Source organism: Phoca vitulina, unplaced genomic scaffold (assembly GCF_004348235.1).
Source record: "Phoca vitulina isolate PV1807 unplaced genomic scaffold, GSC_HSeal_1.0 scaffold81, whole genome shotgun sequence".
Taxonomy (NCBI): Eukaryota; Metazoa; Chordata; class Mammalia; order Carnivora; family Phocidae; genus Phoca; species Phoca vitulina.
The window spans coordinates 900,639-910,168 of NW_022589784.1; the positions used below are offsets into that span (position 1 = coordinate 900,639).

General features: G+C 62.6%; 1 protein-coding gene and 1 long non-coding RNA gene across 3 annotated transcripts in view; one reads left to right on the top strand and one right to left on the bottom strand.

Annotated features, from left to right (window-relative positions):
• Window positions 1-270: 270 nt before the first annotated feature.
• On the bottom strand, window positions 271-7,075 carry ADAMTSL5 (ADAMTS like 5). Of its 2 annotated transcripts, none has more exons than XM_032394685.1 (13): window positions 6,933-7,075; window positions 5,714-6,024; window positions 5,245-5,440; window positions 5,043-5,134; window positions 4,729-4,789; window positions 4,474-4,582; window positions 3,223-3,350; window positions 2,822-2,933; window positions 2,383-2,469; window positions 2,079-2,242; window positions 1,725-1,911; window positions 1,580-1,651; window positions 271-1,250 (listed from the first exon to the last, which is right to left on the bottom strand). In XM_032394685.1, exons 2-13 carry the CDS (start codon window positions 5,776-5,778, stop codon window positions 949-951), a joined length of 1,575 nt encoding a protein of 524 aa, XP_032250576.1. In that variant the 5' UTR covers window positions 5,779-6,024; window positions 6,933-7,075; the 3' UTR covers window positions 271-948. The 2 variants fall into 2 exon arrangements, with proteins under 2 accessions (XP_032250576.1, XP_032250574.1); XM_032394683.1 differs by having other exon boundaries at window positions 1,725-1,923.
• LOC116625805 overlaps window positions 7,072-9,530 on the top strand; it is a 20,185-nt gene continuing 17,726 nt past the window's right edge. Inside the window, exons 1-2 of the long non-coding RNA XR_004298131.1 lie at window positions 7,072-7,417; window positions 8,328-8,537. This is a non-coding gene — a long non-coding RNA (uncharacterized LOC116625805). The remainder of the gene's footprint in view (window positions 7,418-8,327; window positions 8,538-9,530) is intronic.

The following is a 9,530-nucleotide window of genomic DNA, read 5'->3' on the forward strand; positions in this document are numbered from 1 at the left end:
AGGGCTGGGGTGCACACACTGTGACAGCATGAATGCGAGTCCAACTACCAGCACATCCTGGGATCCCTGCGGCCAAGTATCCTTAACTTGGGGGCCCTTGTTTTTAAAAAGTGCTTGTAAAAGTTACATAGGAATAAACAAGGGATGGATAGCAGAGTTGCCTGAAAGAAACCCAGCCAGGGGTGCCCGGCTGGCTCAGTCCGTGGAGTGTGCGACTCTTGATCTCCAGGTTGTGGGTTCAGACCCCACGATGGGTGTAGAGGCTACTTTAAAAAATAAAAACTTTAAGAAAGAAATTAAGAAAGAGAGAAAGAAGGAAGGAACAAAAGAAAGAAACCAGCCAGAATTGCTGAGGCTCTCCAGATTATCTCTGGACTTATGGTAGCCAGGCAAGAGGAGAAGTGGGTACATTACAGTATCTGGTTAGGTGTATCTTCTGGGGAGCGTGCCTGTTTGTTAGAGCGTCTTTGAATACATGCAGCCTATGTGTGTCCGTGAGAAGAGAGAGCACATGGTGTCAGGTCGTTAAACAGCAATGAGCTTCCTGGTAGCAAGGGCAAGAGGGGAAACGGATACATTACAATGTCTTCCTTTGGGCCTTGCTTGTTCGTGACAGCGTCTCTAAGAAAGTGAGTGTGAGGCAAAGGGGATAAAAGCAGACACAAAGTTTCAAAGTGTAAAATATCTACAAGTTTCCTGGCAGCCAGAGTGAGAGAGGAAATGAGTTCGGGTCTATTCAGTGCATCCTCACCACTGGCTCCTGCTCATGGCAGTGGATCTGACCGTGTGCAGGGCCGTCTAAGCACGTGTGATGGGAAGTCACATAGCTGTGGATGGGAGATATTTCTAAGCTCACTGGAAGCCAGGGCAAGAGGGGAAATATGCTGAGTTTGAGCCTGGTCCGGCATGTCTTTCTTGCTGCACGTGGCAAGGGCCTCGTCGAAGGGCTCAGACGGGGCAGTGGCGGGCGGCCAGGCGCACACGGCTGTCCTCAGCGGGGCTCCAGGCCCGGGCATAGCCCGTGTGGGGCAGCAGTAGTCGGTCTTGAGTGCCGTCCGGGCTGATAAGGCGCTGGACGGCCAGCAGATACTCACGGTGGAGGTCCAGCCGGGGGCAGGGGCAGCGACCCAGTGCCCACACGTACTCGAGGGCCCGCAGTGGCGAGCGGTTCTTGTAGATGAGCTGCACTTGAACCTCATAGCGCGTCTCCTGGGCCTGGTGCAGGCGGCTCAGCACTCGGGCCCTGAACACTGCAAGCAGGACCGCGTGGAGGCTGGCTGGATGCTCTACCCTGGGACCCATCCACACGCACCCCATTGCCAGAAAAAGGAACTGGGGTCAGATGGGGGCCACTGGAGGTCCCTGGGGACTGGGGATGGGGGAGGGGCGGGGGTCAGGTGAGGTCAGGGATCAATAAGAGGTCAAAGGTCCGATTAGGGCAAAGGGTCAGAAGGAGTCCAGTGGGCGTCAGGTCAAAGAGTCAGAGGTAAAGTCGGACCGCAGGGGAGGGTCAGCAGGTCAGGGGTCAGGCTCGGGTCAGTTAGGAGCCAGGTAAGGGCTGGGGTTCGGAGTCTCTCACCGAAGTCGCCTCGACAATAGTACAGCACCCGGTGGGCGCGACCTCGGGTGTCAGGGCAGCGTCCGCAGGGGTCTGTGGGGGTGACACAGTAAGGGGCACAGGCCTCCCCTCCCTGCTTGCTCCACCCTGGCCATGCCCGCCTCACCTGGGGCCGGGCTCGGGGTGCGCGGGGCACTGGGAGCCGGGGCTGCAGGGAGCTCGGGGGCCTGCGGTTCCACCTCCCGAGGCTGCTGCTGCCGCAGGGACCAGCCCAGGGCCTGCGCCTGTGCCTGGAAGGGCCCGTAGCGCTCCCGCGGGAGCCAGAACTCGAACGCGATGCCGGGGTTGGGCTCCTGCAGGAGGACCTGGAGGGGTGTCACACCTCGGGAGCCGCTCGGACCTGATGGCCCAGCTTCCCCTCTCCGACCCCTGCCTCCCGCCCCCTCCTGTAACCCAACCATCCCGACGTCTGCCCCCCCGCCTCACCGCCCAGCTGCCCCCTGCAGAGGTTGGCCCGCACCTGCAGGAGCAGGTCTTGGGACGTGGGCCCAGCCGCGCTCAGCGTCTCCTCTGGCCCTGCAGCGCGGGTGTAGACCACACGGGTTCCCGCCGCCTCGTAGGTCCCGGGTGGGCTGACCGCCCAGTTCCCGTTGAGCACGTAGCGCCCGTCGCCCCCTATCAGCGCTGCAAGGGAAAGGTGAGCCCGGGCTCCGGGACCGGCCCGTCCAGCCTCCCGACCCCGGCGTCCTCCTCCCCCGGCCTCAGGCTCCCCGGCTGCTCCCAGGCGGCCAGCAGGGTGCCTCCCCCCTCGGACCCCGCGATACCCAGGTGGTTGCGGCTCCGGTGGGCTACACGGATGTGTCTGGCGCCCTCGGGGATCAGGGTCACGTTCCAGTACCCAGCGAAGGCACCTGGACGGGAGGAAAGGAGGGTGTTGGGGCGCAGGTGGGAGGGTATTTGAGGGACGATTTGAGGATTAAATGAGATACTGCGGTAAGAGATACCAGGGGTCCTGGTAACCCCCAAACGATCGGTTAACTTTGGAGTTAGGAGGATTATTCTCGATTAAGTGCAGCAGGGAAAGAGTTAGAAACCCATCTGTTCCTAGGAGGGCTGGGCCACCTGGCGATAACCAATCAGAATGAAGAGCGAGAGGGGGGCTGGGCCACAGACTGCCCAATCAGCTCGCGACTTCGCTTCCGGGCCCGAGGCTCGTTAAAGGGCCCGCTCTGGGTTAGCAGGGAGGACGGAGAGGGCAGTCACCGGAGTCTCGGAACACGCGCTGCACCAAAAGGCACGACTCGTTGGTGCCGCCGCAGCGGCCGCAGTGGTCTTCGCGGGCGTCCGAGCCCAGCAAACCGTCACAGCCGGCGCTCTACAGGGGCGGGGAGGACCGGCGCGGCTTCACCGACAGCCCCCTGCCCCGGACCGTCCTGGGGGGCGGGACCGTCCTGGGGGGCGGGACCCACGAGTAAAGGGGCGGGCTCTGGAGGGAAGAGGCTGCGGTGGAACCTAGTGGTGGGCGGGACGTGGGGAGGGGATGGTACATGTGGGGGCGGGGCTTAGGGGAGAGGGTGGGACCGAGGACGGAAAGGGTTGGGGTCTGAGGTCCCGGCCCCGGGTGTGAGACGGACGGGGCTTTGCGGGGTCCCGCGAGGCCTTACGAGGCAGCGGCCAGCCACGCAGAGCCCCTGGGTCCCCGGGCTGCAGGGGGTGCCATCCAGGACGCGGCCGAAGCTGTGGTAGAAGGCGTGGCCCTCGGCCAGACAGTTGAGATCGCACTGGTTGGGCGCTGGGGGCGGGAGGAATTGTGGGGCCAGTGGGGTACCTCTGTCGGAGTTCCAGCCTCCTCCCCCTCAGGCAGATGAGGCCCGGAGACTCGGCCAAAGCCACACATGGAGGTTGAGGCAGAGCCAGGGCTGGAACCTAAGCATTCTGCCCCCCGCTCCCGGGGACTGTCCAGGCAAGTATCCTGGGCCTGCGTACACGCGTGCGCGCATGCTTTCATTCATTCAGGTTAAGCTCTCACATTAGGGAGTCCCTACACGTTATCCATTGCTAACATCCTTACCCATTCTTCATTCATTCTTTAGTTCCGCAAACACTGACAGAGCACCCACTACTTTCCCAACACTGTTCCAGGCTCTGGGGTACAGCCGTGGCAGAGGTCACACAGCACTTGGGCCCTGCACCCAGCATGTGCCCAATAAAAAGCGTTCAGTGCTGACGGAATTCTGCACAGCCTGGGTGTGTCACTGGCCCTCCCCAGGACTCAGTTTCCCCCTCTGCCTGGCAGTGGGGCAGAATGGGAAGTCCGATCGCAGGCACAAGCCCACATAGCCCTGATCCCTGCTCCTCCTGGCTCCCACCCCCCTGAGCCTGGCACACTGGCCTTGGTGGGCCTCTGCGGGGGTGGGATCACGGCAAATTTCCTCTAATTCTTAGGGGAAAAAACCTCAACCTCCCCCTCAAAAAAACCCAATGAGGTCGACAGATGGAATGTTCTCCCTATCTGTATCTGCTTCCACTCTAGGGTCTAAAGCTGCCTGTTTCCTTTAAATCTGGAGGCGCGCTGCCCTGGGCACACAGTTATGTAACTTGCTGCCTTCAGCTAAATGCGGCAACATTTCCTGCTACCGGGATAAGTTTGAGAACTCTTGGCCTCTGGATACAGCTCCAAGTAAATCCTCAGCCTGGTGTTCAACCCTGAGCGGGACAGACCCTGCCCCTCCCTCTGCTCCTGTTTCACAGGTCACATTGCTCTCCCTCCCCCACACCGTCACTTCAACTCCTATATATCCTTCAAAGCCCCAGTGCTAATGTTCTCTTCTCCTTGCAGTCCTCCAGTCTTCTTGCTTTCTTAGCAACCCCTTCTCCCTGCCTCTTCTGGACCAACAGCAGGGAAGGCTACTCACCACCATAGAAAGGCACCCACTGGTAAGTCTTCTGGGTGCCCAGGACAGGGTGGCCATTGTAGAGGGCACACTGGAGATCTCGGAAGGGAATGGCCCCTAGGGGACAGTCCTGAGGACAAAGATAGGTCCGAGGCTGGGAGAGCCCCAGGGGAGCCCAGAGAACCTGGGAGGGTGGCAACGGTATCTGGGGGTGTGAGCCGGGAAACAGAAGGTCTTCAAGGCCCAGCCAAGGGTCTGGAGGTAGACAGAACTTACCGGCAAATGGCAGAGGCGGTACTCGTGGGAGTCTCCCCAGCACGGCTCTCCCCCAGGAAACCTACAAGGAGCAAGATGGCCAGAGCGTGGTTAGGACCCCCAGTAACCTTCTTTCTGGAGCTGGCCTGCCCCCCCCCCCACCTTTGGCCTGGTCAGCCCCACCCACATTCCAGTTGGATCAGTGGGATTAAAAGGCACAGCATGTGTGGGCAGGCTGAGGGTGCGGCCAGGAGTGGGGCGGGCTGGCAGGGAGGGGGGGCAGACACCCCCCTCTTACCCCACCCCACCCAGCCAAACCCCAGCTTTCTCCTCACCAGAAGCAGCGCCTGCTGCGCACCGAGAGACCCCGCCCACAAGAGCTGGAACAGCGGCTCCAGGAACCCCACGGGGTCCAATCACCTGGACCCTACTTGGGGAGAGAAAGGCACCATCAGCATGGAGAGGAGCCCGCTGGCCCCCAGACCACTGGCCAGCTCCCTAAGTCCGCTGGCTCCCTGGACTCATGTCCCCCCTTACCTGAGCACTGCCCCCTAAACCACAGTTCAGGAGGGTCCACAGCAGAAGGAGGTTCTGGAGGGGGCGGAGTGTGGGGGAGCAGGGAGGGCGCTGCAGTGGGGGTGCCAGCAGGCCAGGGTCTGAACCCCAGCTCTGTCCCAATTGGCTGTGTGATTTGGGGCAGTAATTTAACCTCTCTGGGCCTCTGTTCTTGTCTCTGAAAAGTGGGGTAATAACAGAGCCCCCGTTACAGGAAAATTTCAGGGGCCCATCGGATCAGGGAAGAAAGACAGGTGGCACAGAGCCTGGCAGTGGAGAGGGAGAGCTCAAAGAATTATCTGCTTGTATTATTATTGACTGTGTGTTGTCTTAGAATGTACACAGTAGGTGCTAAAACTGTGTCTGATTAAGGAAGGAAACATTCCAGGAGAGTGCATGGCTGTCTCCAGGGTTGGGGCCCCATAACCACTCACCCCACCATTGTTTCTACCTTCCTGTGTGACCGAGGGCCAGCCACTCCACTTTCCCGGGCCTCAGTTTCCCCATCTGTGCCATGGGGACCAGGGCTCTAGGAGGGACTTTGCAGAGGTGCTGCTGCTGGGGGCTGAGTCAGGGCCCGAGTCCCTGGCAGAAGCCCCCTGCCTGCCCCTGGGCCTCCAGGACCACCTCGGCTTCCAGACCCGAGGCAGCAGGGAGCCCCTGGATTGAGGGATAACAAGGGGGGGGGGGGTGACCTGGCCCCAGTCCAGTCGCCGACTCCTGACCTCATGTGCAGAGGGTGTGGGCCCCACTGAGGGCGGCCTGCAGAGGTAAAGGGGCCACTGATGAGAATGATGCAGGAAAGAGGGAGGCATCCTCAGGTGAGTGGATTGGGGTGGGGCAGACTTTCCCTCCCCAGGCCTCAGTTTCCCCATCTGTCAGGGGAAGGATGAAGTCACTCGCCATCCACACCCTCCTCATCACCATGGCATTGCTGGAGAAAGGGGGAGGGAAGTGGCCACCTGGTGAGTCCTTTCTCAGGCCACGGCCAGGCTGCCTGGTGGTCAGCAGAGCCCAAAGGATGCGAAGGACAAGCTGGAGGTGTCCAGCCCCGAGGTCCTGGGCACTGGTCCTGTACCAGTGGACCCTCTGGGCCCTCTTGAGCCCCAGTTTCCCTGGTTCTCAGGCCCTGGCTCTGACATTCCCACCTGGGGCATCAGGGGCTGGGGGCCCCGGTGGCTCCAGGTGCTGAGAACCTTGGGGACCCCTGGGCAGGTCCCCTTCTCTGCCCAGAGCTCTGTAGCAGCTGTCTCTGCCCCTCTCTGAACCCAGAACCCTGGCCAGCCTGGGAAGAAGTTGGTTGGAGAGCTGAGATAGGGGCAGAGGGCTTGGCCTTCGGACCCCCCCTCTCCCACCACACACACTCAGCACCAGCTTGAGGGGAGGGAGTCTAAGTGGTGGGAACTGAGGGGCTAGAAGCACCATCTTTCTACTCCCCAGAGACCCGTCCCGGAGGAGCAAGACACACCTCGTTCTGGCTGCACTCCTGACTGCAGGTGTGATCCCAGGGCAAGCCACGCCTCTTAGGCCTCAGTTTCCCCAGGAGGAAGTGGGGATGAGCTTTCTCCCACCCTGGGGACTGCTGCCTGGCCAGCCCCTAGCCGGACCGGGCCCTGGGACAGGGAGGAGAAGCCAGCCGGGATAGTGGGAGGATAGGAAGAGGGACTTACCGGCTACGTAGAGCCCAGGCGGCACGTCCTGGCTCCCCGGGCGGCCCCAGGACGAGCGGAAGCGGCGGGGCCCGCGGGGAGGGGCGAGGGGGGAGCCAGGGGCAGCCCCTCCCACCCGGCCTCCCAGGGCGCGCCCAGGCCGGGGTCCGCAGGGGCGGCAGCCCCGTGCGCCCTCGCGCGGCGGTTGCGCGCCTCGGCGCGTATCTACGGCAGGGGACTGCCCCGCGCGGGCCCCGGTCCCCCGGAGCCGCGGCCTGGTGTTCCGGCGCACACATCCCGGTGACCTTGGAAAGCCCAGGGCGGGGGAGCCGTGCGGGAACTGACCGCCTCTACCCCCCACCCCGGGGCTGCTATTCCGGGCGTCGCGCTCAGGGCCAGGGAATGTGCGAGAACCGAGGTGGCCCTGCCATGGTTTCGGGAGTCCTGGACGCTGCCTCCTTTCCACCGACGCCCAGATCGCGTCCCCGCGAGGGTCCCCTTTCCCGGTCAGTACCCCTCTCCCCTGCTCCTCCCTCCTAACCCTCCCTCAAGGTCATCCTACTGAGGAACCCCGCTCGCCTGGGTTGCAATCCTGGGGTTCCCACTCCAGGTCCCGGCCACCCCCAGGGCAGGGCCCCAACGCACTGGGAGAAGCTCGGCTCCAGAGGCCAGGCGTAGGGGGCGGAGAGCCCCCTTCCAGCCCTGCCAGGAGCATTCCCAGGCACGGCTGTCACCAAAGGACGTGCCCCACCCTGCCTTCCGCTCTCCCTGCCTGGCCGCGGGCTGTGAGCTGCGGCTTTGGAGCCGGACCCGGGTCCAGAAGATCCGTTTCCCGCGCGGCAGCGGCCCCCTCCCTAGGATTTTAGTTTTCCCATCCAGGCAATGGGGTCGGTGGGGTTCTTCACTTCACTCCACACAGGCACTGTGTCCTGCTGTGTATACGGGAGTCACTCAGGCGGCCAGGAGGGTATGCAAGACACTTCCAAGGGGACCTCAGCTCTTTTTGAGGGCTGGCAAGGGCCGAGTTACCCCAAGGCTCCCCGCCACCCCACCCTTTCCCAGCTTAGCTTCTGCGCCGGCCCCCTCCCCCTGCTCATGCAGCAAGCAGTAGGTGCCCTCTGCTCACCCCCTCCCCTGGCTCCTTGCTCTTGCCCATGATGTTCCCTGATGGGTGGGTTGAGGAGATGGGGACACCAAGGGGACGATGAGTGGACTGCCCCTCTGGTCATAGGCAAGCCCAGGCTCAGCTTGATTGCCCCCTCCTCCTGGAAGCCCACTGTGGGGTGTCCAGCCCTGACCACGGGGGGGGGGGTTTAGCAGTCCAGCTCTGTCTGCCTGCCAGCCCGAGCAGCTCAGAGCAGGTCGACTCGATGCCATCTATGCAGGCAATCTTCACTGAGCACCTACTACGTGCAGGTACGGCTGTGAACGACCCAGCTAACTAGGCTGAGGGAGGCGGCCCCCTGGGAGTGCAGAATCCTGCGTTTCGATCGGGACACCCAGAGGCAATAGCCCAGGCCCACTGCAGAGGGGGTTGGGGGTCAGCAAGGCCCTCACTGAAGAGGCGATTGCCACAAGGAGGAGGGTGGCGCGGGCGGAGGAGACAGCCTGTGCACAGCCCCTGAGGTGAGAATAAGAGAACAAGGGACAGTCGGGAGGTCAGGGTGGGGGGCGGAGATGAGGTCAGAGGGGGGTCGTGGGATGGGAGCCCTGGAGGTGGGGGAGGGTGTTCTAGTCTTGGAAAAGCCACACCTGGCTGCCGTGGGGGCCAAGAAGGCAGCAAGGAGGCAGCGGCGTCCTGGGGGGAGAGCCCCCGTGCTGGCATTTCGGGTGGAGGTGAGGAGCCTCGGGGGGCTCTCAGCTGATCGGGAGCAGAGCATGTAGGAGTTCCATGGGGGGCGGCGGTGGGAAGAGGTGAGGCGGGAGCTTGGCCTGAGCTGCAGGGAAGGGAGGTGCCCACTGGCTGGGGGGGGGGGCAGGCATGGGAGAACACGTCCACAGGTCGCTCCTGGACGGGTCTGGGGTGAGATGTCTGTGGGCCAGCAAGAAGAGGCTGGGAGAGCAGGGGCTTTGTCTGGCTGGAGAGAGGTGGGTGTCCTTGACACATGGGGGTGTTTACAGGCGTGGGTGAGATCACGGGGCATGAGTATGGATGGAGTTAGATGAGGGCCTGCGTACCAGGGGCCTGGGATGGGGGAGGCGAAGGGGGGCGTGGGGTCCTAGAGGCCTAGGGATGTTGGGCTTCAGGGAGGAAGGAGAGCGGGGGGGATCAGCATTGCCAGAGGCAGTCAGTGACCTTGATGAGGTTAATCCTGGTTGGACGGGGCCTGAGAAAGGGTCGCAGGAGAGGCGGTGGGGACAGCAAGGGCAGGCACCCTCTGCTGAGCACCTACTGTGTGGTAGCTGTAGCCTGGGGCCTGAGGGGTGTCAGGAGTAAGTCAGGCTTGGCTCAGGGGCTCCCCAAGTGGACAGTCTCCTTCCCTCAGACGGGCCTCATTCCCTGAGTCCCAGGCAAAAGAGCTATGCAGGGAGTGCGTACGGCAGGCGCTGTGTCCTACGTGCATACAGCAGTCACTCAGGCGGCCAGGAGTGCATGCAGCAGGCGCTGTGTCCTGCGTG